Here is a 27,734-nt window from a genome sequence, read left to right as displayed (position 1 = left end):
AAAATGTGTAAATGCGGACCAGTTTGTTTCTCCAGATAAAGGTCATGATCTTAATATGATTCAGTGCATCCTACGTCAATTGCTGACAATCAGTCGAGCAATCTCAATGAAAACAGAAATGTGTGCGGAAGAATATGTGATGAGTCCAAAACATAAGAATAAAAACAGGATCCTGCGTACTGTCAAGGAAATCAATTAAGATTAAAACTTTTTTAATTTACGCTGCAGTGTTGCCTTGAGCGATCGATTTGAAACAGGTTGAAACCCAGAGGTACAATATGTTGAGGACAGATTAAAATCACTCCACACATAATTTTAAATAAATTGCTATCCACTGCAGTCGATAGGAGACCTTTAAACCTTTAGACCAGAGGTGTCAAACTCATTTTCATTCAAGGGCCACATTCAGCCCAATTTGATTTTATGTGGGCCGGATCATTAAAAAGAAGGAGGGAAAGAAGGAAGAAAGGAAGGAAATAAGCAGGGGAAGGAAGGAAAGAAAGGCAAAAGGAAGGAGGGAAGAAAGGAAGAAAGGTAGGAAAGACAGATAGAAGGAGAGAAGGAAGGACGAAACGGAGGATGGACAGATGGAAGGAAAGAAGGAAGGACAGATAGAAGGAAGGACAGAAGGAAGAAAGGGAGGAAGGACAGATGGAAGGAAAGAAGGAAGGAAGAAAGGGAGGAAGGACAGATGGAAGGAAAGAAGGAAGGAAGGAAGAAAGGGAGGAAGGACAGATGGGAGGAAGGACAGAAGGAAGAAAGGGAGGAAGGACAGATGGAAGGAAAGAAGGAAGGAAGAAAGGAAGTAAGGACAGAAGGAAGAAAGGGAGGAAGGACAGATGGAAGGAAGGACAGAAGGAAGGAAGGGAGGAAGGACAGAAGGAAGAAAGGAAAAGAACACAGGAAGGAAAGTGGGCCGGATTGCACCCCTCGGCGGGCCGGTTCTGGCCCACGGGCCGCATGTTTGACACCCCTGCTTTAGACCTTAAGATGTCTTTCCAACTAAACTAGCTTACACAAACCTTTACTACATGTTCCACTTCCTCAAAGTCAAATATTATTTAAAAATGTATAAAATGAAAAAGTACATCATATAGATCAGGACTGAAAAATAACTCTAAATGTGTTTTTTCTCAATATAATAATAATAAAGTGAATATGTTGTCTGGCTATATTAAGTATGATGACTTCAGCCCACCGCACTTGGGTTTGCCATCTTTAGATTCATTACTTAGAACCAAATGAACCTGCCGTGTCCACCACACCTAATCAAATATCTCTTTTTGATCATATGTTGAAGAAGCTGCCTCTCTGACTAACTACTAACCATAGACTGTATAAAAGAAATGGACGTAACATCTGTGACGTCACTCATTGGTTTGTGGACTGCTGCTTGGAAGCCAATAGTTTCGAATCTAGGCAGCACCTAGATTCTCCCCGCCTGATACTAACCATTAGTCGGTGGCATTAAATATGTCAAATAACGTACGACAGAGGAGATAAGAGACTAATGATAGAAGAAGGGAGAAGAGAAGAAAGGGAAAAGGAACGTCTTCATCACTGACTAAAAAAAAGTAAATAACCTACAACTCTATAAGAATTAGAATTAGAAAGTACTTCAGATCATAGCAGTGGTTGTCAAGTGAGCTACGGAGCAACCTCAGGGGCCAAAACGACAAAATAATCTATTGAGAAAAAAAAAAAATCTGGCTCCTTTTGCTTATGTTTGATTAGCCGTTGGTGTTATGTGCACATGTTGCCGCCTTGTGATGACAGCAGCTCTTAAACTGCCAGAGTGGTGTTTGTGTTGCCAGGCCGGGAAATATCTGAGTCTATGGACCACAACCAGGTCACACGGTAGTGCTGGGCGGTATACTGGTTCACACTGAATACCGGTTCATGTATATTTTCGTTATGATATGAATTTTTTATGTACTGCCATACTGGTGTATTTCATCACACAATGTTAGAAACGCTGCGCCACGCCAGACTGTTTCAGGCGGGACCCTCTTCAGTGTTGCACTTTTTGCTGCTCAACAAACAGCAGAAGATGTTTGCCTGCCGAGAGAGTTACCATGGCGATAGTTCACGCATCACATCCTGGTTTTTAATAATTAGTCAGTAAACTCAGCATCGTCTGATGCAGGCTGGAAACTCAGTTAAAACATTTCACCGGTTGCTTCCTGTCTAAGCTTTCAAAATAAAACCTTTGTTATTGTGCTCTTCTAATAATCATTAACAAACAAAGTTGGGGCTGTAAATTACGGGAGATTCCCGGGAGAAAAGACAAAATGGGAGATGAGTCTAAATTACGTGAGGAAACTCGGGAGAAACAGGAATGATGGCAGCTCTGATATTACTAATATTCACTCATCATGACAGTAAAATAGTCCATCCTAAGTCGATCTACTTCAGTAGAGTAGTAGTTCCAACCAGTAGAAGATGTTGTGAACAGCTGATTATGCATGAAAAAAAAGTCATATACCGAGAAACCGCTTTTATTTTGAAAAATACCGTGCTATACATTTTTGGTCATACCGCCCAGCACTATCACACGGTTCATATTTGTAATAATTATTGTGACCCATGTTGCTAAGTTGTATGGACATGTTCTTACCTTGGCAGCCATTCGAGAGTAGAGGGCGTTCTGATCCTGTGCAGAGCTCATCTTCTCCCTCCTGACCATCTCCTTCAGACCCACGTTGTCATCATCCTGGAAGTAGCGCACACGCTCCCCGTCAACATGGGTCTCAATCTGGAGCGGGGGGGGGGGGGAGAAAAAAGAGGGAGAGGAGTGTTAGGAGGGAATAGACAAGGTGATGGGCAGAGTAAATCTGCTGCTGCATGTAAAAATCTATTCACATCACATCCTGAGAAAGCGAGAGACAAAAGGACACAGAAGAGGAAAAAGAGTTTATAAAAGGATATGTAAAAAATATGAGCACTGTCAGAAATGGACAGAAAGAGTGTGAGACGGGCCATAAAGAAGACTGGGCCACTTTGAGATAACCAGAGAGAGAGAGAGAGAGAGAGAGAGAGTGGACTGGAGAGCTTAGTTTACATTAAACACAGAGTCATAGGGTTGACCCTGCTGTCACTACACACACACTGAGGAATACCAAACAACAAGGAACAAATAGCAGGACCCAAACATGTCATTTACTCCCTCTTTTCTCAACAACACTGTCTCTGCCTGCAGCACTGTGTAGGATCCTTTCTTTGTCCTGAGTGGTAGCTTCCTGACACTGTTTATTTTTACCCAGTACATAAACGTCAGTCCTTGCTGTTCTGTAATTTCTCTCCTCTCTCTTTCCACACCTCATCCCCGCCTCTTTACCGGTTTCTTCTTCCGTCGTCCTCCGTGAGGCTCTTGAGGTCCAGACGATGGTTTGACTGGCCAGGCTTGACCTGACTGGTCTGTTCTGAACAGCAGGACCTCTTGGTCTTCACTGGACTGACCCGCGACCTGAAAAAACCAAAACATAGCCAAGTCATTTTCAGTCATATTTGTTTTATGCAGCTGATGTTTGAACTCTTTGTACACATTTTTCACATTTTGGTATTTAACCCTTAGACAGGCAACGTGCACCAGGAGATACAGACTCTTTAACCCTTGTGTCGTCCTCCCGGGTCAAACTGACCCCGTCTCTTTTGACTGTTCCTTCTTTCCTTCCTCTTTCTTTAATTTTTCCTTCGTTCTTCCCATCTCCCCTCTTTATTTGCTCCGTCCTCCTTCCATACTTACTTCCTCCTTCCCTCCTTACTCCTTTCCTTCCTTCCTTCCTCTTTACTCATTTCCTTCTCTCCTTCCTTCTTTCCTCCTTCTTTTCCTCCTTTCCTTCCTTCCTTCCTCCCTCTTTCCTCCTTTCCTTCCTTCCTTCCTTCCTTCTTTCCTTCCTTCCTTCCTCCCTCCCTCCTTACTCCTTATCTCCCTCCCTCTTTTCCTTCCTTCCTTCCTTCCTTCCTTCCTTCCTTCCTTCCTTCCTTCCTTCCTCTTTACTCCTTTCCTTCCATCCTCCTTTCCTTCCTTCCTTCCTTGACCTGAGGACAACAGGAGGGTTAAGGAGAATGATTGGTTAAGGTGGTTGTTTAATTGTATATGTGCCTTTAATTGGTAGAATTGAAGCTTGTGGTAGGTTTATACTTTGATAGAAATGATAAAAAAATCAGTTTAGAAACTAGTATGTGTGTTATTAATGAGCAGATTGTATCACTTTTCTATGTTAAATAACACATTTAAGTGTTTTTACCATTATCACCATTTTATACCTTAATAAGGGCAACACATCCTGGTGGAGATACAACTCATAAAATCCAAAATATACTAAAAATAAAAGTGGAAATGTTTTACTTTAGGTGCAAATGACATAACTAGTAACATCAAATTAGGATTTTTTACATCTAATTTTTCACTCCTGCCTGTTTAAGGGTTAAATTATACTCAAAAGAAGACCTTCAGATCATCAGAAACATCTCAATAAAACTGTATCATCCAAAGAATTCTTTAAAAACAAAAGCCAGATCAGAAATATAACATTTCCTGATATCATTAACAACCTGGAGACCGTGCTGGTAGTAAAACATAGCATATTCTCCTCAGTCGGAGCCAATTTAGCACTCAAAGCAAAGCTTGTGTTTTTCAAAGATCAAAAAGAAAGATTTCAGCTGTTCTCGCTTTATGCAGAAAACATAAACAGACACTTTATCCCATCATTTCATGTAGCACTCACACAGTCAGATTCATTGAATTCAAAAAGGTGAAACAACCTATGTAACAAGAGCTCATGTCTGATTAGACAGTCTATAAAAAGACTGAAGTTTGACCTGAATGCAAGAGAACAAGACAAGAAACTGAAAACAGGTTGTAATTGGGAGAGAGTGAAATGGATTCTCAAAAAAAAAAAAGTACAAAGAGAATATTTCTTCTGGTTCACAGTTTAGCCTTGCAAGTGAAAAACACTAAATATGATAGACAGGCAAAGTGGCAACACAAGTCATTGAATAGTGAAGACGAGCCAAAAATCTTCCATGAGCAGACAGACTGGAGGATCTGAGGATGAGAGGGCCGCTGAAGTGCCTCTCAAGCTGGTTAAGTGCACTAAAATCTAAGAGTTATGACATTTTCTGAGAAAGTCTTCCACAGGATTGCACCCTTATCTTTTCATTTGGATGGGACGACCTTACTGAGGAGGAATCTGGCCTTACTTGTAGATGATAGGCAAATAATCACAGTCTACTCATGTCATAAATAGGCCTTCATTTATGTGTGTGTGTAGCCACAAAAGGTATTAGCAATGGACTACCAACTCAGACAGGATGGCACATATAATCTATATTGGGGGGGGGGGGGGGGGGGGTCTGTTCGAAACCGCATACTTTCCTACTACTCGTACTAACTCTGAGGTCATTTGAAGTATGTAGTGTGTTTCAACTGCGTAGTATGTGATTTAGAGTATGTGAGAAGTTTCCTGGATGGTTTACTAGATTCTCCAGAAATGCAGAGTATGCATCAAGAGCTGACTACTCACACTCACATTACCCAAGATGCAACGCAACTTCTGAAAAAAAAACAAAATACAAACGTCACAGATCAGCTATAGCGAGGGTATGTTCACTTTCACGTTTTCAAAATCAAGGCACCAATTCTGTCGTTATGGTTTTCTTAATAATAAAAGGTAACGGGTGTTTTATTTTGTGAAAATGACAGGAAGTGCGTTACTCGCTACGGCTAACTCCGAATTCTCAGGAACAAAACATTAAACAGGTGTTATTTGGACAAATTAGCGTCACGTTGTGGATCTAAAGGGCTACTTTACTTTCTTCCTAAAAAGGTTAGAAATGTGGATAAAGTGGTTTATTTACAGAGTTAGAGCTAAAATGAAATCAGCTTCAGCCTGATGATTTCAGCTCGGGTAGGAACCAAATGCATTGTGGGTTATCGTGTAGTTTACTACAGTGTAAACGGTCTGCTTACTATCTGGTCGTTTAGTGTGTAGGATGGAAGTATGTAGTATAGAAGGAAGTAGTATTAGTATGCGGTTTCGAACACAGCCATATTCTCCTTCTGTCTTTTTCTTCCTCTGTTGCTCAATTTTAACAACACACACACACACACACACACACACACACACACACACACACACGCACACACACACACACATAAAAACACAGGGGCACCCTCTGAATGACCCTGGTGGGGGAGACATTTGTTTCTCATTAGTGTCTGCTGAAATGCTGAACAGGAGCGTCTTTCCCTACAGACGAGCAGAGAGACTTCAAACAAAGAAAATTCCTTTTAAAAAGCAATAAGACGTAACAGCAGAGAGTTTAGTTACATGTGAAGACAAGTTTAGAGAAGGTGCAGCTTTGAGTGTTTGGTTTAGCATATAGATGACGGGGGGGGGGGGGGGGGGGGGGGGGGGGGGAGGAAGAAGAAGCAGGAAGATGATAAATCTGACAGAGGAAGATTTAGTGTGTGTCACTCTGTGTCTATGTAGTCCTTTATGTGCATGGGTTTATATCTGTCTGTGAATGGAGTGTGTGCGTTTGTTCCTTCCTTCCTTCCTTCCTCTTTTCCTCCCTCCCTCCCTCCCTACTTACTCCTTTCCTTCCTCCCTCCCTACTCCTTTCCTTTCCTTTCCTTCCTTCCTTCCTCCCTCCTTTACTCCTTTCCTTCCTTTTTCCTCCTTACTCCTTTCCTTCCTTCTCTCCTTCCTTCCTCTTTTCCTCCCTCCCTCACTCCTTACTCCTTTCCTTCCTTCCTTCTCTCCTTACTTCCTTCCTTTTTCCTCCTTACTTCCTTCCTCTTTTCCTCCTTATTCTTTTCCTCCCTCCCTCCCTCCTTACTCCTTTCCTCCCTCCCTCACTCCTTACTCCTTTCCTTCCTTCCTTCCTTCTCTCCTTCCTTTCTCTTTTCCTCCTTATTCCTCCCCCTCCCCCCTTCCTCCCTTGACCTGAAGACAACAGGAGGGTCAACAGCACCTTTTGTGTTTCCATGCTTGCATACAGGTGCCAACCCCCTGCAGACCAATGGTTTGGGACACCCAGCACGGGCCAACGCTAAAGAGGGAGAAGTGTCTATGCGTGGTGTGTCTATGAGTGAAGTGCATGCCAGTCTGTGTGTGTGTTGGATGTGTAGTAAAACTGTACTGGGTAGATATCAGCACAGGGGGAAACAGCTCTCAGGGAAAATGTATGTATGTAGATAGGGAGAAAAAACAGCAGAGAGACAAATGAAGTAGAGGAAAATGTATTTCCACTGCACCAAAAACATGAAAGAAAGCAACACTCCATTATATACATATGATATAAACAGTAATCTAAGTACTTTAATAGTAAATATATGTGCATCCTAAAATAAAAATTCAGTTTGAATTTGAGATGTTTGCTCCAAAGATTTGTGCTTTTGTCGTTTTGTAGTGGCGCTTCACAATCACCACAGCGCCAGAACATATGAGACAGACTGGTTTTGAACTGCTGGTGGAAGTATTTGCTCTGTTTAACATGAGATACTAGTCATAGAGTTACATGTGTAAGCTGATCTACTAACGCTGTGTACTGATGTTTACGTCTTTCAACTGTGCAAGATAATACCTGCTGTCCATTTAGTATGTTTACCATAATAAATATGCAATATGGGGCATTTTAACCCCAGTGTGCAAAATACAGGGAGGAGAAAATACAAATATGTTATTTTAGCACATGCATTGTGATTTACCAAAATCAGCAAAAGGTAATTTTGCTGAGTGTAACTGTGCAAAGATGATTTCTGTCACTGTAGAGAGGAAGAAACAGAGGCACAATGATAGAATACGCAAAGGATGGATTTTTTTCCATCCGTGTTAATATTTTTAGAGTGGAATATTTTTGGTTTTACTAACAACATTGACTTTGGTCACAAATGTTCTCCCATATGTCGGTTTTTCTGGTAATATTTGTTTTTGTTATAACTCAATATATTTGTTAACTCTCCGTTAAAACATGTAAAACCCTCATTTAAATACTGCTGTCTTCACTCTTTTCATTTTCAAAGTTATTCTTTATTTAGGTTGTTAATAAATCAGGCTCTTAGTGTATTGGGTTCTGAGCACTTCCAAAATGCAGATGACCTACGCTCAACCATGTACCTGAACGCCTCCTGTATAGTCACTCTCTGCTGCTGTGGATCTGATAAACGTGCTGCTAATGCTATGCTTTCTGTCTAGACACGAGGTCAGAGTGTCCGTTCTTGATTAAAAGCTTCGTTTTTCACTGTCTGCTTTTCTCTTTTTTTTCTCTGACTCGTGTCACACCTCGTCTCTGGTCTCTCCGCGACACGCAGGGGCCCTGAAGCTCTGGCCTGCCCCCTGCACAGAGGGGAGCAGCTCGCCGATCGCTGGTGTAGTCAAAGTTTATTAATATTAAACATATCGTGGGTCCAATTTGCACCAAAGTCGACACTGTAGTTCCCTTTTTTCTCCAGCGAGGCTCAAGCCAAGTGTGGAGTTGATTAGATGAACAGTTCAAGAAAAACAAACCCTCCTTCCTTTAGTAGATTCATTAGCATTGGTTTCAGTCCTCTTAGGGGGAAGAAACACCTCACTAAAAATAATGCAGTATATAATAGAACAACCTTGCAATAAATACCACTTGCATGAAAGTTATAATGTTCAATTTTTAGACAGTTTTAGATGTTGATTCAACTTTTCTGAACAACACACAATGACAGTGTAAGGCTCTTGTGTGTATATATGTGTGTGTGTGTGTGCGTCTATATATGTGAAGTATCTACAGACCTGCTTTATTTTAGCCATTTCGTGGAGCTTCTTTCGGGCGGAGTGGCTCTCTTTGGCTTTGTGAGCTGCCTCCAGCTGGGATTTCAGTTTCTCAATCAGCGTCTGAAACACACACAGACAAACAAATAGTTATGTATTTGAAACACAAAACTGCTTAAAGTTTACATATCAACATAGGACTGCAAATAAAGATGATTTTCACAGTCAACATCCCAAATATATTCAGTTTACTATCACAGAGGACTAAAGACACCAAGAAGCTAGAACTAGAATATTTTTGGGGTTTTTTTCCCTTTAAAAACAACTTACCAAACTTCTCTTTTGGTCACCTTATGGATTATTACACTCATGATACACTTATGCAGCTCTACATCTTTGTATATATAAGCCCTTGAGTATCAGTGAGTCAACACACAAGAATAACAAAGACAAAAGAGTCAAAGGAAATATACGAATTATTAGGAAAAGGAAATAAAAAAAACACAAGATTTTTGTTTCATTTTAAAATGACATAAAAGCTAAAGACAGATACAGTATAACAAACAGCAACTTATACTAAATTACAGTTAACCGATGGACACGTATACAGTATATGTCTATGTATAGTATATTGTATCAATACACGGGCGCTAGGTATCAATCTTTTATTATAGAAATTGTAAATGAAAACTGAATATTATATTATTATAATGAATTGCACTATATCGCAGCATATCGCAATATATTTAAAATCGTAATAATATCGTACCATGACACAAGTATCGTAATAATATCTTATTGTGAAGCCTCTGCTGATTCCCAACCGTTATACAGTACAAACACATAAACCTCCTCTGCTGTGACAGATATGGTTTCCGTCATCTACTGAGCATCACATGCTTTATATACAGACCATGACTGTTAAAGGCACTTCTCACACACACACACACACACACACACACACACACACACACACACACACACACACACACACACACACACACACACACACACACACACACACACACACACACACACACACACACACACACACACACACACACACACACACACATTTGGGAATATCAGCTTGATTGCTTTGTCGTGTAGGGAGATACTGGATGTCAGGTTGATAACACTTAGTAGTATAGGTGTGTGTGTGTGTGTGTGTGTGTGTGTGTGTGTGTGTGTGTGTGTGTTTGTGTGTGTGTGTGTGTGTGTGTGTGTGTGTGTGTGTGTGTTGTAACAGACAGCCTTTTAACACTCTCCATAAGAGATCCCAGTAGGACTCTTAGCACTGACATGGGGAGGAGTGGAGCGCACAGATCAATATAAGCTATAAATGAACAGATGCTCTGACGTGCATTGAAATCAAACACTAAGGAAAGAGTTGACGCTAACCTGCTGAACCATAAAGCTCCAGCATTAAAAACATAAAGTCAGTTTAATGAGAGTCCTAATGAATAACCTAAATAAAACCAAGTTATAAAGGTGAAATTATAAATAAAACTGGAATACATTTGGAGTTATAGTATTGCCTATACAGTACATGCCACTGTGGGTAAGAGACTAAATAACACTTGTGGGATTTGGTACAGACATTTATGACACCCATGTGGTGAGCCCTTGACTCTATGGCCCTTTTATTCATTTTATTTGGACAGTAAAAAAGCTATACTTTATTTTTCCACAGTGCTTTCTATGTTGACTTAATTTTTCTCACATTATAAGTAGGGGTGGGCAATTAATCGAGAAATAATCGAAACCGACATTTAGAAACTCTAATCGACTTAATCTTGCTCGTGTCAATTAATCGTGGTGTTCACTGTTGCCATGACAGCAAAGGTTGCATATCTTTAAAGGAATTTGAAAACTTGTCTCCAGTGATCATTTTAACTCAAACCATGATCTTTAACCACAGCTTCCTTCCTCTTTTCCTTTCTTCCTTCCTCCTTCCTTCTCTCTTTCGTCCCTTCCTCTCTTTCCTCCCTTCCTTCTGTCCTCCGTCCTTCTTTCCTTCCTTCCTCTTTTCCCTTCTCCGTCCCTCCTACCTTCCTTCTTCTTCCTCCCTTCCTTCTTCTTCCTCCTTCCTTCCTTCTTCTTCCTCCCTCCCTCCTTCTCTTTCGTTCCTTCCTCTCTTTCCTCCCCTCCTTCTTTCCCTTCCCTCCTTACTTCCTTCCTTTCTTTCATCTGTCCTTCTTTCCTTCCTTCCTCCCTTCCTCTTTTCCTTTCTCCCTCCCTCCTACCTACCTTCCATCTTCCCTCTTTCCTTCCTTCATTTTAACCCAAACCATGATCTTTACATAGTTCTAATCAAGTAATCTAGACATTAACCACAGCGTCACACCTTAAAACATCATTATTTTCACTCCCTATAGATCCTCATGTGTGAGGGCAGCAGTGGAAAATACAAAACTAAAGAAACTGTGAAAATACATCATTGTTCATCAAGGGAGGAGATAATCGTTCATTAATCGTAATTGAGGTGAAATGTTCAATTAATCCTGATTTAGATTTTTGCCATAATCGCCCAGCTCTAATTATAATATAATATAATATAATATAAGGACTTTAAAGATTACATCACATATTGAATGAAGCTCAGAGCCTTAACTCTCCTGTTGTCCTCGAGTCAAGGAAAGAAGGGAGGAAGGAAGGAAGGAAGGAAGGAGGGAGGGAGGGAGGGAGTAAGGAAGGAAGGAAGGAAGGACGGAAGGAAGGAAGGAGGGATGGAGGGCACAAAGGAAGGAAGGAAGCAAGGAAGGGGGATGGAGGAAGGAAAGAAGGAGGGAGGGGGGAAGGAAGGAAGGACGGACGGAAGGGAGGAAGGCAAGAAGGAACAGTCAAAACAGACAGGGTCAATATGACCCGGGAGGACGACAGGAGGCTTAAGAACAAGTAGTATCTGAACTGAACATTGGGAGAATAACAGAAACATACTGACGGCCGACTCACCGTGTTACCCATGATCTCTGCCTTCACCAGCTTGGCTCCCAGTTTGTTCATCTCCTCGTCCGACAGCAGTGGGATCTCTTCTTCTTCCTCCTCTTCTTCCTCACTCTCACTCTCACTCCTATGTAAACATGAAGGACGAGAGTATAACCAACCAAAATGTTTCACCCTAAGCAATGTGGTGTCTTCTTGTTCAGCGCTTCTTTATATCTTCTCCTACAGATTTCACCCATAAGACACCTCACCCTAATAACAGTCCTAAACCCTCTAATGGCAAAATTATTAAGGAAGGAAGGAAGGAAGGGAGGAAGGATGGAAGGGAGGAAGAAGGAAGGAAGGATGGAAGGGAGGAAGAAGGAAGGAAAGGAGGAAGGAAAGAGCGAAGGAAGGAAGGAAGGAAAGGAGGGAGGGAGGGAGGAAAGAAAAGAAGGAAGAGAGGAAAGTAGGATGGAGGAAAGAAGGAAAGAAGGACAGAGGAAAGAAGGAACGGGGGAAGGAAAGGAAGGAAGGAAGGGAGGAAGGAAAGGAGGGGGAGGAAAGAAAAGAAGGAAGAGAGGAAGGTAGGAGGGAGGAAGGAAGGAAAGAAGGACAGAGGAAGGAAGGAAGGAAGGAAGGAAAGAAGGAAGGAAGGAAGGAAGGAAGGAAGGAAGGAAGGAAGGAAGGAAGGAAGGAAGGAAGAAAGGAAGGAACAGTCAAAACAGACAGGGTCAATTTGACCCGGGAGGACGAGACGAAGGTTAATGAAGTTTTTAATTGAACCATTCAGTTGTTTTCATCCAAGCTCTCTCAGTGTTTATCTGTTATGATTCATTTGAGTCTCTGAGCCCAACCCCCCCTCCCCTGGCCCCCCTCCGCCCCTCCCTCCTTCCCAGACTGTGAACTGCAGTCTGGGAAGCATCATTCTCGGCTATTACACCTCTCACAGCCTCATTTCATTCGACTGCGACACTGCAGACTCATTTCATGCTGCAGGGGTTCTGGGCGCTGCTTTACCCAAACAACTTAGCCTAATGAGCCAAGACACAGAACAACTAAGAAGGGCTTTACAAGGCATCCCATACCCCTGACATCTGGCCGACAACATCGCTGCACATCGGAGCGGAGCGCGGAGAGGAAGTAAGAACACATATAAGCTTGTGAATCAGCTGACTGCCAAGAGTTGCTCTACTTTTTTTGGGAGGAAGAAAAAGCGGCATCAATATAATTAGAAGGAAAAAGACTTGTGTAGGCAAAGGGAAATGAGCTATGTTACAGCAATTTGAGTATCTGTAATACTCTGATTGATATCTAATGCTTTGTAACGACTGGAAAACATTCATCCACTGGCTGACGGATGAAACTAAATAAACTGTGACGGAGACAATAAGAGGACGAAGGCAACAACAACCTTTAAAGTTCTAGGTTTACACTAAACTTTGTACTTTTAGAACATGTGACGCTATATGATTTACAGTAGGGGGGTCAAATATGCGGCACGTGGGCCAGAACCGGCCCGCCGAGTGGTCCATTCTGACCCACTTTCAATCCTTCCTTCCTTCCCTCCGTCCTTCCTTCTGTCCTTCCATATTTCCTTCCTCCCTTTCTTTCCTTCATGTCTTCTTTTCCTTCCTTCATTCTTGTCTTCTCTTCCCTTTCTTCCGTCCTTCCATCTTTCCTTCCTCCCTTTCATCCATCTTTCCTTACTGTCTTCTTTTCCTTCCTTCCTGCCTTCCATCTTGTCTTCTCTTCCTTCTCCTCCTCCTCCTTTCCTTCCTTCCTTCCTTCCTTCCTTCCACATTTCCTTCCTTCCTTCCTTCCACATTTCCTTCCATATTTCCTTCCTCCCTTCTTTTCCTTCTATCGTTCCATTTATCCTTCCTTCCATCTTTCCTTACTGTCTTCCTCATGTCATTCATTCTGTCCGTCCATCATATCTTTCTTCCCTCCTTCCTTCCTTCCTTTCATCTTTCTTTCCTGTCTCCTTTTCGTTCCTTCCTTCTTTTTTTTTTCTTCCCTCCTTCTTTTTAGTGGTCCGGCCCACATGAGATCAAGTTGGGCTGTATGTGGCCCTTGATTGAAAATGAGTTGACACCCCTGATTTATAGGCTCCAAAGTTCAGATAGGGAGAGACGGGGAGTTTTCCTGGGAATATCAAGACTAATGTTCAGAAACAGATAAGAGGTCTTGCAGATCCCTTGAAACTTATAAAGTACATTTGTGAAGACACAGTGATGTTTTATAGAAGGAATTACTGTGAGAAAGTGTCTGGTAAGGTTGTAATGTGAACTCTTATATGTATAGATATAGAGATGCTGCCGACCCAGTTAATGATTTCTTGAGTTCATGAGTTCTGAATCCCAAAGAAAAGAGGGAGAACAAGACTTTGGAGAGATTCCACTGCTTCAAGCTTTAGTCTTCTTTAAATAGAAAACAGCTAAATATTGATTTCAATGGGGTTTTTTTTTAAAAGGCAGTTACTGAGAGGTTTAGGGAACACGCTTATATGCCCATGATTGAAAAACCTGATTCTTTCTACTGCTTTCCTGAATACACCAGCATCCCAAGTAGACAACCATGACATTGAGTAATTTGGTTAATCCGCCCAAAACAACAAACACAATTGAAATATATTAAAACCTTGATGCCGTCAAAGCAGCTTTGTCACAGTGCAGACTCTCTGGAACAGCAGGTACAGTTTTCACAGCATCCCTCTCTTTCTCCTGTTGTGGTTTTTCCACAACGTCAGATTCCCGGGAAGGGTTGCTGTTCTTCTTCCAGGCCGGGACGCCGGTGTTACGTGGACCTGAGTCTTCATCATCAGAGCTGGGTTTCAGGAATCTTGCAGATGGCCGAACTGGAGGAGGAGGAGGAAGCTCTGGAGCTGCAAGGGCAAAGGAATTAAAAAGCATGTTGAGATTTCAAAATTGGGCACTGAAATTGAGCAGAAATGTGACTTATGTTGTTGCGCTTTAAAAAAATCAAGGAGCAATGATCACTAAATAACCATTTCCTGCCAAATTAGATAAAAAAATCAGTTTACTTCTGCCTAACTCACCACTGTCATCTTCTGCTGAGGGCTTGAGGAAGCGGCCTTTCATTGATGAAAGAGAACGTTGACTCCAATTTTGCCCCGGTGAAGATGATGTATCGCTGGGTCTATCTGCATCTCTGTTTCTCCCCCTATCCCTCTCTCTGTCTCTTTCTCTGTATCTGTCTCTTTCATCATCCCTATCTCTTTCTCTGTCTCTTCCTCCGTCCCTTTCCCACTCTCTTTCTCTTTCTCTATCTCTATCTCTATCTCTATCCTGGTTTCTGTTTCTATCCCTCTCACTAAACCTGTCTCTGTCTCTGTCTCTGTCTCGGCCTCGATACCCTCCCCTCTCCCTCTCTCTCTCCCTCTCATCTCCTCTCTCAGAATATCTGTCCCGGTCGGTGGGTGATGACTCTCTTTCCCTTTCACTTCTTCTCCACCGATCTCTCTCTGTCTCATCTCCCTCCTTTCTCCTCCACCTCTCCCTGGCTTCATCCTCTCCTTTCCTCCAGCCGCCTCTCATCATGCTATCCCGTCCTCTTTCTCCTCCTCTCTTCTTTTCGTACGCAGCTTCTTCGGCCTCTGATAATTTCTGCTGAAATATTTCCATCGACTAAAAAAAGAAGAAGACAATTACAGAACATATTAAAACATTTGATCAGTGAAGCAATCACTCCAAGGTTGTTACTAACAGAAAATAAACACTGAATATCTACACAATTCTGCAAAGATGGTTGCTCAGACTAGACTATCTGTGCTCAATATAGTAATACACAATCACCCAAATAGTCATGCACATATGATAAGGCACAAAGACAGTATTTAGGATGTCTCTGCTCTACTAGGAGAAACATAAATAAAGGTGCACTGCTGAGTCCTGACAAAGGAAAAAAGACACACACACACATACACAGAGATATACACACACACACGCACACACACACACACACACACACAATGTTGTGACAGTCTCTATGGAATCAACTCAAGTCACAAATGCTGACACTGCTGAAAGAGACTGAACACAAGACACTGGGCTGAAAAGAGACAGATCAATGATAGAGGGTCTCTCTCAACACACATTGCTGTTGCAGTAGTGAATGAGTGTGTGTGTGTGTGTGTGTGTGTGTGTGTGTGTGTGTGTGTGTGTGTGTGTGTGTGTGTGTGTGTGTGCTGATAAACTTTACGTTCCTTCAGAGAATATCTCAGCAGGGTAAGCATGTGTGTGTGTGTGTGTGTTACCTTGACACACTTTCTCATCCAAGTTAATGAGAAAGTGTGTCAGAATAACAGTGAATCAACATCCTTCTCTTTGACCTGGGTCTATGTGTGTGACCAGATGTGCTGTATGTATGTTAGTGTGTGAGTACTAGTGTTGGTCCTCACTCCGTATCTTTCAGCCACCACATCTTCGAGGTTGCGCTGCTCCCTCTCTGCCTGCTCCTTCATCCTCTGGAAGCTCTTCCTCAGCCAGCTCAGGCCGCCATCATTCACCACTGTATTGGCTGGATTGGAGGAGAGAGGAGAGGAGAGGAGGAAAGACAGAGTGTGAATATGACAGATTATTTGTAGGTTTCTCAACCAAAAAATATACAAAGGGAGGATAGGAAAATGGGATGCTGTTTGAATTATTTACTGGGATTATGTAGGGTTCTTGTTTTCTTACTTATATATTTTTACCTTGTTGCTTATATATTCTATTTTGTTCTTTCTTTTAACAAAACAACCACCTAAAACTAAATTTTTTTTTACTTCAGATAGACTGTAATAGTATCTTTCACACGGGTCAAAACATGTGGAATTATATAAATTCAAGTAATGTTAATAGGCATTAAATATCACTTTTCCATTGAGCTTACTGTAAATAACATGCAATTAAGTTTTCATACAGATTACAACAGAGAAGATGAGTAAAAGATGAGAGAAAAAAAGAAAGACAGTGAAGATGTAGGCACCTGAAATCCTTTTCAAGTAGAAAAAAAAGTAAGTATGGAGTTAGTAGAGAATACACTGTTTGTGGGAAAAGATAAAACAAACCTGAAACTAAATCAGCAAACAGTGATAAATGAGAAAAATGTCCAAGGGAAAAGCATGAGACAAAAAAAATGGTAAGAGAAACGGAAAAAACAGAGATCAAAATAAGGTCAAGAAATTCAGTTTTAAATTTGTGGGAAAGAAAAAATGCTCTGACGGAAACCAAATGTCTCTCTGGTTAAGGTCAACACTGCACACTGCACTGATTTTGCATGTTTAATCATTACTAGCTTTTGTCTTGACTTTAAAGTGGCCAAAAACACTGAGAAAGAGAAAGCTGCTCAGGGATGAACTTCTCAAACATTTATTTTTATGCCCACTGAGACACGACATGTGGACAGTGTGTGTGTGAGTGACTGGAAATAGTCTGTATTTCACAAGTGTGTTCTGTTTATCAAAGGATCATCTCGGGGCTTCCAGCAAACCTCTCCTTGACTCTAAAAAAAAAAGTGCATCCAGTGTTAAAAATACACAAAAAGACTCACAATCACACAGCAGTCTGTACTTCCTGTGACCCCACAGCCATAACACAACATGAGGTAAACAACATTCCCATCTGGCACACAGTTTGAAGGGGAAAAGTAAGCAAATGTGTGTGTGTGTGTGTGTGTGTGTGTGTGTGTGCGTGTGCGTGTGTGTGTGTGTGTGTGTTACTCTGTATTCTGCCTTGCTGTTAAAATTAAGCTTACAACATAAAGGCCATGCCAAGTCCAGAGGGAACTCTACTTACTGGGTAGAGATAAGAGACACATGCAGCTTAACACGGCTTACTCTCTCTCACTCTGTTTGCCTCTCTTTTCCCCAAATCCCCAACTCAGACGCTCTTGGTGCTATCTGTCCTCCCAAACACCAGCGTTGTTGACTTTTCAGCACAAATAATTGTATTCATCTCCTCTGTTTCCAAAAAAATTCAAGTCTCCTTTCAACTGCACTCTCTATCCACTATGAGACATATTAGACCTTGTTTTTTTTTTTAAACAGAGCAAAAGTCCTCAGGGGGTCGATTGTTAGTACAAGGAAGAAAGAAAGAAACTTATTCAGAATACCTGGATTACTCGTATCTGTCTAACTTTTTAAAAAACAACAACAAAATAGTGACAGATAAACAGAGAGAGGGAGACAAGAGTGAATATAAGAAAAGGAGAGGAATGGCTACTGAAAGATTAAAAGATGAGGGATGAGGATACAGTCAAGTACTTTAACCCTCCTGTTTTCCTCAAGTCAAGGAAGGAAGGAAGGGAGGAAGAAGGAAGGAAAGGAGGGAGGAAGGAAGAAAAGGAGGGAGGAAGGAAGAAAGAAAGGAAGGAGGGAGGGAGGGAGGGAGGGAGGGAGGGAGGAAAGAAGGAAGGAGGGAGGGAGAAAGGGAGAAAGGAAAAGAGGAAGGGAGGAAAGAAGGAAGAGAGGAAGGTGGGGGGAGAAAGAGAGAAGGAGGCAGGGAGAAAGGAAAAGAGGAAGGGAAGAAGGGAGGAAGGAAGGAAGGAATGAAGGGGGGAAGGAAAGAAGGACAGAAGGAAAGAAGAAAGGGGGATGGAAGAAGGAAAGAAGGAAGGGAGGAAAGCGAGAAGAAGGAAAGAAAGAGAGAAGGAGGGATTTGAGTGTGAACAGAATTTGCTCATCTTTTCTTTGTACCTTTCTTTACTGAAGTACCAGCAGTCTCCTCTGGGGGCAGACCCTTTCCTCCATCCTTCCAGTACGGGTTTAGCTCTAGTTTGTGCAGACCAGCCTGAAGAAAAGAAACAAAAATATACACACACTTGAATCATTTCTGTATATGCACAGTAGCACAACAGGGACACTGATAGTAGAAATGCAGGGGGGTGGGGGCCTGCAGAAACCAACGAGAACACTCACACACACACACACGCTGCAGTGAAATGATGTCCAAGAGGGGATAACCTCTGTTGCCTTGGTAACAGAGCAGTTGGTAAAAGGAAAAAACTGACTTCCACACTTTTTCCCCCCCATGTGGTATGCACTGCATGCACACACACCAACATGATCACTATTTATCTTACTCTTAAACACACACACGGGTCATTTTGCATTTAAATTATGTTTATAAGAGGAGGAACAACTTGACCCTCTGCAACTTCCCAAACCAGAACTGAATTACAAACAGGAGAGAAAAGGTGAAAAATCAATCCACACACACCTGTTCGATGGCCTGGGCCTTGGCTCGCTCCTCCTCCTTCAGTCGTTCTTTCTCAGCTCTCTTCTCTGCTGTGGACGTCGTTCTCATGGTCAGGAAGTCAAAGGTCATCCATTCGTCTCTCTACAGCACAGAGACAGACAGACGGAGGGTGGAGGGAAAGATAAGAGGAGATCAATGACCACTTAAAAGCAACTGAACACATAACATCACTGCTCTCTTTGGAGAATAAACACCTCTCTCAATAATGATGGATGGTGCCATGAATGAATGAGTATGTTTGGTTGTAAAGCAGAAGAAGCAAACAACATGGCTGACTATTGTTTACATTACTTCTTTGACATCGGCTCTATTTATTCATTTCGACTGTGGAAAAGAAACTTTACCATTTGGAGGAAAAGAACGGACTTTTAAAAACACTTTGGCGAAGCTGTCTTAACCCTACTGTCGTCCTCCCGGGTCAAACTGACCCAATCTCTTTTGACTGTTCCTTCCTTCCTTCCTTCCTTCATTCCTTCCTTCCTCTTTTCCTCCCTTCTCACCTTACTTCCTTCCTTCCTTCCTTCCTCCTTTCCGTCCTTCCTTCCTCCCTCCTTCTTCCTCCTTTCCGTCCTTCCTTCCTTCCTTCCTCCTTTCCGTCCTTCCTTCCTTCCTCCCTCCTTTCCGTCCTTCCTTCCTTCCTCCCTCCTTTCCTTCCTTCTTCCTCCTTTCCGTCCCTCCTTTCTTTCTTTCTTTCCTTCCTTCCTTCCTTCCTTCCTTCCTTCATCCTCCTTTCCGTCCTTCCTTCCTTCCTTCCTTCCTCCCTCCCTCCCTCCCTCCCTCCTTTCCTTCCTTCCTTCTTCCTCCCTCCCTCCCTCCCTTCCTTGACTCGAGGACAACAGGAGAGTTAACAGAAACATCTTCAGAGACAGATTACATTACATCAAACACTACTCACATTATAACTCAATATGTGTAGTAACCAGGAGGAGGGCATTACCTGGGCATTGTGAGCCGGGCTGGAGTTGCTCTCTGTGCTCTCTGTCGGCTTGTTGGGCTCATCAGAAACCTGCCAGGCTTTAACCGCCTGCTGCTGAGGTCGAGCTTCAACCCACTCGCTCTCTGAGTCCTGACACACACACACACACACACACACACACACACACACACACACACACACACACACACACACACACACACACACACACACACACACACACACACACAACACACACAACACACACAACACACACACACAAAAGAGAAGAGGGACAAAATGATGATGATGATGATCTTTTCCTCCCTTCTCTAGGAAGGGAGGGAGGATGGAAGAAATAAGGAAGGAAGGAGGAAGGAAGGTAAGAGGGAGGAAGGAAGGAAAGAAGGAAGGGAGAGAGGAGGAAAGGAGGAAAGGAGGAAAGGAAAGGAGGAAATGAAAGAAGGAAAGACGGAAGAAATAAGGAAGGAAGGAAGGAAGGAAGGAAGGTAGGAGGGAGGGAGGGAGGAAAGATGGGGGGAGGGAGGGAGAAAGGAAAAGAGTGAGGGAGGAAGGAAGGTATGAAGGAAGGGAGGAAGGTAGGGGGGAGGAAAGAAAGAGAGAAGGAGGGAGGGAGGAAATAACGAAGGGAGGAAAGAAAGGAAAGACAGAAGGAGGGAAGGAAGGAAAGAAGGAGGGAGGGAGGAAGGAGGGACAGAAGGAAGGAAGGAAAGAAAGAGAGAAGGAGGGAGGGAGGGAGGAGGGACAGAAGGAAAGAAGGAAAGAGAGAGGAAGGAAGGAAAGAAAGAGAGGAGGAGGGAGGGAGGAAGGGTAGACAGAAGGAAGGAAGAATAACTTTCACTCAGTTACAAATCAACATGAAGTCAAACCAAATCTTTACAACTTTGACTTATTCATTAACCATCGTAGCTTTAAAAAGACCCCCTAACCCTAACCCTACCTCTGAGCTCTCACTGGAGCCATCTCCTGCTTCTTTCGGCTTCTTTTCCTTCTTGGCCTTCTTCTTCTTTTCTTTTTTCTTTTTAGATTTCTTCTCTTTCTTCTTCTTGCTCTTCACTGAGCCCTCCTGTGGGAGATTCAGATTTCAACCAAAGAGTCAGTCCTCACATGAGAAGGTAACCAGGAATGCCAGATTTTGGTTTGGAGTTAATACAACTGAGAAATATTAAAGCAGCGAAGAAGATAAATAGATGTTTTATATTTTACACTGCTGCCCTCACACATGAGTATCTTTAAGGAGTGAAAGAGAAAACTCATTTCTCTTTTTTTTCAAACAATCTAGTAATAGCGTGATAGAAGTGAAGATGAAGATAAATGTTTCATAATGCTGTCATAAACAACAATGTTCAAAGTATAAAGGTGTGACATCATCATAAAACGCTGCAGATTGACAATACAACACAACTCTGAATGAATAACTTTGCATCTTACATCCTCGATCTCCTGAAGCCTCTGGTTGATCTCAGGCAGCATCCACGTATCCTCTCCTCTCTGCCTCTTCAGCTCCTTCCTCCTCTCCTCTTTCTCATACTTCTGCTTGGCCTGAACAACGGGATGGGAATGAGAGGAATAAAAAAAAAAGAGGAATAAAAACAGTGAGAGAGGGAAAAAAAAGTGCATTTTCAGACATATCCATCTCATGCCAGTCCACTTGATCTGTTGGTGAGAACTGTGACCATATCTGATAAGAGGGACATTTTTTCTCATTATGAAAGGAACACATCGCTATGGTGATAGTGCTGATAAGACTTTCAAATATTTGAGCATGTCTTTTATCTTGTGAAAGCAATAACAGCAACATTAATGAGTTGTGGAGTCATAATGAGCCTCCGGCAGAGTGTATGACGCCAGGACCCTGAAACTCAAGAACGACCTGCCAGAAGAGAGATCAGATAGACTATAAACTCTGTTTCTTCTTTCAAATGTGTTTTTACTCTGTGTTTTAATAACTAATACCTCACTTGGGCCCAACTGATTCTGATGTCGATATATCGGCCGATTATCTTATATATACACAGTATGAACATAAAAAGCACATTTTTTGTAATGTGGTTATCAAACACTTGTATCAAAGATATGTAATGGAAGAATGATATTTTACATTTTAACTGTATTATTGCAAAAAATGACTGAAACACTCAACTTCAAATATATATATATGCATTAGTACTGTGCAAAAGTCTTAGGCCACCATCATCTTACAAACTGAAAATACAGGAAATATGTACGCAAAATGTAACATTAATTATTATATAATTATCAATTGAGGCTCCATTTCATTTAGTTTTAAGAAAGCCAGGTTCCTGCTACTGCTCAAGTGTAAGGGGAGGTCTGAATACTTACACACTTCGGCCTATATTTTCTTTTCTATTACATTACAATGCTGCCTATATAACTTTTTTTTTTTTTTAAATATCAGTGCAAAACGGACATATATGCCAATAGCGATGCATCAATAATATCGGTTAACCTATATATCTGTCTTATTTTTATGTCTTTGTAAAACACTCTGTAACTCGTTTGTAAGCAGTGCTAAATAATAGGGCTGGGCGATATGGATAAAATACAATATCACATTATTTTTGACTGAATAACTCAATATCAATATCACAACAATATTGTACAGATGACTGTTGATGCTTTCACAAAATATTGACACAATGTGATTTTTGATAAATAATCATCAGTTAAGTGGATATAATGACTAGAACAGTTTAGTAAGTTCAGAAAATGACCTTTTAAAACCAGGAAAAGACTCTTATGCCACATCACATTATTACAATATGCCAAACTAACCAGTCAGTTAAACCTAAGGAGGGCAGAATGATGACAAAGTGAATAAAAGGTAAATAACAGAATAGCTAGAAGACCAGGAAAAAACACCATAGCTATTTTACAACATCCAAATTCCAAGTCGATATGTTGTCTCATATCACAATATCAATATAATATCAATATATTGCCCAGCCCTACTATATACATAAATATAATACCAGTACTAATAGTAGTAATAGTAATAATAATAGTAGTAGTTGTGGTGGTTTTAGGGGCCAAATCTTCTCCAAATTGAATCAAACCTTGGCAAGCCAGCTTTATTTATATTTATTTAGCACATTTCATACTCAGGAAGGGCAACTCAATGTGCTTTACATAAAAACAAACAATAAGAATTGGTAAATAAATAAAACCCAATTATAGTAAAACAATTGGAAACATTAAAACATACAATAAAAGCTCAATTGGTGCAATACATTTATGACAAGTGCAATATTATTAGCTGTATGCATGCTGCTGTTTTAATGTTTTTTAATGTTTTCCTCTGCTACAAAAGGGGAAACGAGCACTTTAATTTCGTTGTACTGTTGTGCAATGACAATAAAGGTATTCAATTCAGTTATTACAAACATAAAACAAAGTACAGATAAATAGAAAGAGAGGAAGACAATAAAAAGCTAGACTAAAGTAGAGCCAGTTTGAGCTAGCAGATAATGTGTTTACAGTCTCATCTCCTTTCTGTGACTCAATTTAAACAAAGCTGTGAACATGTGTGATTATTACTGTGTGTAGCTTTAACCAGGACATAAAAACACATGTATATATATATATAAAACACACATTTCAATATATATAAAACACAGTCAGACATTAGCAGCTTTATGAGAATACACCACAGATAAACTTTAGCATGTTAGCTGCTACTTGCTCTGATTTCAACCGTTTCCGCCGCCGTTAAAAATAAACTCTGACTAAATGTAGATGTGTAATTTGTTTTAGTTCATACCTTTTCTATCGCCTCTTGTCGTGCATTGCGTTTACTCTCTTTTCTGTCTTTGATGCTGCTCACACTCTCGAAGCTGATTCCGTTTGCCTCCATGACACTGTCGTCAATGTTTTTGGGTTAGTGTCGTAAAAGTGCTGCCGGTTTACGTCAACTGAGGAATTGTGGGTATTGTAGTTTTTTTGTTTTGTTGGGTTTTTTTTATCGATAGAAACTCATAAGAAAATAAACATCCCTTCATATACACGACACATTACATTAGAAAAATGAATTAAATAAATAAAACAAATATTCTGTAGAGGTCATCAAATATTTTCAGTTTACACTTTTTATAAGTCTAAGTAGCCTACTGAGATGATTGTTCATGAGGTGTTTGATTGTCTAAAATAAGCTATTCGTTTATTAGTCCCAGTTCATTTTTTCCACAGACAGGAACATCACTGTTATGAAATTATTAAGTAAATCTTCAAATCATTTATTTTAAATTACTTGGTTGTATGAAATTATATCATGTACATTTTGTTCATCTTCTATTGATAAATGTTGAATCTTTTTATATACCACGGCACAAATCATATAACTACAATACAAAACAATGAAACTATTTATTGTGTCCACAGTAAACATGAATTAATCACTCCATTCAAATGAATTAGCTCAGTTAACTGGCAAAACAGACAGGCAGGTAGAATTAGGCAATCACAAAAAGGTAGCTCAGTTTAGCCAATCACAAAAAAGTAGGTCAGATTCTGCCCAGCGACAGGTTGCCAAGGTCAGCTAAGGCCTGCGGTTGCTACGGCGATTTCAGGATCTGCTTGGAAAAAAATCTGAAAGTTCTGAAGAATTTGTCTTCTGACAAGGTCCCTAACAATTGCAAACTGTGAGAAAACCGTAACTGGACTCCAAAAACCGAAAACACCGTGAGAGACACAGAAGCCGGCAGATTCTGACAGTGTTTATTTTATTCAGATATTCCTTAAAATGAGCGAGTAAGCTCAGTGTGAACACAGAGTGAGATTCTTTTGAAAAAAGAAGACGATTACATTAGAGTCAGTGGGGAGTGAGACAGGTATTGCCGCCGGTCTCGGCCCCCCGTTTAAATTTTGTGCAGACCCTGCCTGTCAACTTCACATTTTATGAATCCCAACACCTATGTCTACATTTTGACCAAAAATTATTTGTCTCCTTTTTACGGTTTGGCCGTGAGCTCGAGTTAAAAACAAAAATTAAGCTTATTTTTTACTGCTTCTCACACTCTAGCTAACTGCCGCTTCCACTTTAACTTTGAAGAAAAAGTGATTTCCACTCCTCGTTTGACTGCTCATAGTTTGAAAAGTTTACATGTTATGTAAAAACAGTTTGGTGTTTTGGAGAGAGCACAAGTTTTCCTCCGTTTTAAAGTTTGAATGACGTTTCTACATGCACGTATGAGAGAGCTAGATGACTCTGAAAAAAGGTGAAATTTTGTATTTTTAAAAAAAACATCCCATTCATTTTCAATGGAGAAATCTCCCGGTTTTTTGGGAATAACTTTGGGGAAAATTGGAATTTCAACACCAAAAGTCATAGCACCCCTCCCCCGGGCCCCGATCGAGACGCACGTTTTGATATATATATTGTTGTGGTTTTCGCAAAGCTGTGGGAGGAGTTACGTGCCGAAAAACGGCGGAAGAATAAGAAGTACTAGAAAATTCCAGGGAAATTTTGAGTGCCACGGGGCTACTGCCGGGACGAGAACACAATTTATTTTTTCTTTATGAATGTACTTTAAATAAATAAATAAATAAAATTAAAATGTTTTTAAAAAAGTACAACTCCATCATTTGGATCACTGTGGAGCCATCTCAGATCCCAAGAACAATGTAGAATTGTATTGTATTGTAGAAAAACACAATGAACAAACTGCACCTCCTCCTGAAATGAGTCAAAGTCCATTCAACACCGCCCTCATCTCTCGCAACCACCACCACTCTGGAATCATATTTCCTTGTTCCCTCCCCCTCAGACACAAACCAGTTTCTATTACAGTGAAAACTCGGGCAGTCATTGCCACTGAGAGGTAAAATGGAGCAGCAAGTATGCCTAGCTCTGCTCGACCGAGAAAGCTTCTCTTGTTCGATCTGTCTGGATCCACTGAAGGATCCGGTGACTATTCCCTGTGGACACAGCTACTGTATGAGCTGTATTAACAACTTCTGGGATGAAGAGGATAAGAAGGAAATCTACAGCTGCCCTCAGTGCAGACAGACCTTCACACCGAGGCCTGTCCTGAAGAAGACTGGACTTCAAGCTGCTCCTGCTGATCACTGCTATGCTGGACCTGAAGATGTGGCCTGTGATGTCTGCACTGGGAGGAAGCTGAAAGCCTTCAAGTTCTGTCTGCGGTGTCTGGTCTCTTACTGTGAGAATCACCTCCAGCCTCATTACACTGTTGGTCAGTTTAAGAAACACAAGCTGGTGGAGCCCTCGGAGATGCTCCAGGAGAACATCTGCTCTCGTCATGATGAGGTGATGAAGATATTCTGCCGTACAGATAAGAAGTGTATCTGTTATCTGTGCACTATGGAGCATCATAAAGGCCATGACACAGTCTCAGCTGCAGCAGAAAGAACTGAGAGGCAGAGAGAGCTCGAGGTGAGTCGACTAAACATCCAGCAGAGAATCCAGGACAGAGAGAAAGATGTGAAGCTGCTTCAACAGGAGGTGGAGGCCGTCAGTCACTCTGCTGATAAAGCAGTGGAGGACAGTGAGAAGATCTTCACTCAGCTGATCCGTCTCCTCCAGAAAAGAAGCTCTGATGTGAAGCAGCAGATCAGATCCCAGCTGGAAACTGAAGTGAGTCGAGTCAAAGTGCTTCAGGAGATGCTGCAGCAGGACATCACTGAGCTGAAGAGGAAAGACGCTGAACTGAAGCAGCTCTCACACACAGAGGATCACAACCAGTTTCTACACAACTACCCCTCAGTGTCACAACTCAGTGAACCTGACTCACCCAGCATCAATATCCGTCCTCTGAGATACTTTGAGGATGTGACAGCAGCTGTGTCAGAGCTCAGAGATAAACTACAAGACACTCTGGGGAATGAATGGACAAACATCTCACTGACAGTGACTGAGGTGGATGTTTTACTGCCACATCCAGAACCAGATCCTAAGACCAGAGCTGGATTCTTAGAGTATTCATGTGAAATCACTCTGGATCCAAACACAGCACACGCATATGTGTCACTAACTGAGGGGAACAGAAAAGCAACATCCTCAGGTCAAAATCAGAAGTATCCTAGTCATCCAGAAAGATTCACCACATGTCTTCAGGTCCTGAGTAGAGAGAGACTGACTGGACGTTGTTACTGGGAGGTTGAGTGTAAAGGGGGTGGAGTTCATGTAGCAGTAGTATACAAGAATATCAGCAGAGCAGGTACCAGGAATAAATGTGGATTTGGATATAACAACAAATCTTGGGCTTTACATTGTCAGGGTTCTCTACATTTACATGACGGTATTACAACTACTGTCCCTCTTCTTCGGTCCTCCAGAGTCGGCGTGTACCTGGATCACAGAGCAGGTGTTCTGTCCTTCTACAACATCTCTGATCATAAAACCATGACTCTCCTCCACAGAGTGCTTACCACATTCACTCAACCTCTCTATGCTGGACTTTGGTTTTTAGATTATGGAGACACTTCTGAATTCTGCAAACTCAACTAAACAGATGCCAATTCAGATGCAATGGGTAACCTATTGTGCTGTAAAACGTTCTGTTGTTATGATGATTGAGATTTGAGATTTTTTGCAATATTTTTACCTGTCAAACCACATGGGCAGAACATCATTGACTCGTCATTTACTGTAAAATCAGCTGCTTTTGACATGTCAATAGAGTTCTGGTTTAATTTGTACCAATTTTACACTGTGCTACCAGACACTGTTCTAGAAAAGTTCACGTTGGCAATGACATGTTTTAGTTGTATTCATGGGATTGTTTTATTTCATTATGATGACTTGAAGTAAAAAATTGTTTTGACACTGATCAGTAAGAATTAAAGGCTAAAGGCTAAAGTGCGATTCCTGCTGGTTCATTG

At 41.4% G+C, this 27,734-nt stretch overlaps 2 protein-coding genes across 4 annotated transcripts in view; one reads left to right on the top strand and one right to left on the bottom strand.

Moving 5' to 3' along the window:
- The window catches only part of cwf19l2 (CWF19 like cell cycle control factor 2), a 30,263-nt gene extending 6,511 nt beyond the window's left edge, over positions 1–23,752 (bottom strand). For 2 of the 3 annotated variants that reach the window (XM_053320889.1, XM_053320891.1), the window contains exons 1-13: positions 23,656–23,752; positions 21,306–21,416; positions 20,815–20,940; positions 19,878–20,006; positions 18,902–19,021; positions 18,379–18,472; positions 16,102–16,220; positions 14,740–15,328; positions 14,322–14,565; positions 11,709–11,826; positions 8,775–8,876; positions 3,338–3,466; positions 2,618–2,755 (exon numbers count right to left, since the gene is read on the bottom strand). In XM_053320889.1, the coding sequence (XP_053176864.1) occupies positions 2,618–2,755; positions 3,338–3,466; positions 8,775–8,876; positions 11,709–11,826; positions 14,322–14,565; positions 14,740–15,328; positions 16,102–16,220; positions 18,379–18,472; positions 18,902–19,021; positions 19,878–20,006; positions 20,815–20,940; positions 21,306–21,416; positions 23,656–23,748 (2,112 nt within the window). In that variant the 5' untranslated portion in view covers positions 23,749–23,752. The remainder of the gene's footprint in view (positions 1–2,617; positions 2,756–3,337; positions 3,467–8,774; positions 8,877–11,708; positions 11,827–14,321; positions 14,566–14,739; positions 15,329–16,101; positions 16,221–18,378; positions 18,473–18,901; positions 19,022–19,877; positions 20,007–20,814; positions 20,941–21,305; positions 21,417–23,655) is intronic. The other variant, XM_053320890.1, reaches the window with a different exon arrangement.
- A 1,964-nt stretch (positions 23,753–25,716) lies between these two features.
- Positions 25,717–27,360, top strand: LOC128359958 (tripartite motif-containing protein 16-like). Its single transcript, XM_053320270.1, has 2 exons — positions 25,717–25,728; positions 26,281–27,360. The coding sequence occupies exons 1-2, from the start codon at positions 25,717–25,719 to the stop codon at positions 27,358–27,360; spliced, it is 1,092 nt and encodes a 363-aa protein (XP_053176245.1).
- The last annotated feature ends 374 nt before the right edge of the window (positions 27,361–27,734 follow it).

Source organism: Scomber japonicus, chromosome 6, assembly GCF_027409825.1.
Source record: "Scomber japonicus isolate fScoJap1 chromosome 6, fScoJap1.pri, whole genome shotgun sequence".
Lineage (NCBI taxonomy): Eukaryota > Metazoa > Chordata > Actinopteri > Scombriformes > Scombridae > Scomber > Scomber japonicus.
Note: the sequence above shows the minus strand (reverse complement) of the source record. Positions and strands in the feature narration are given on the sequence as shown.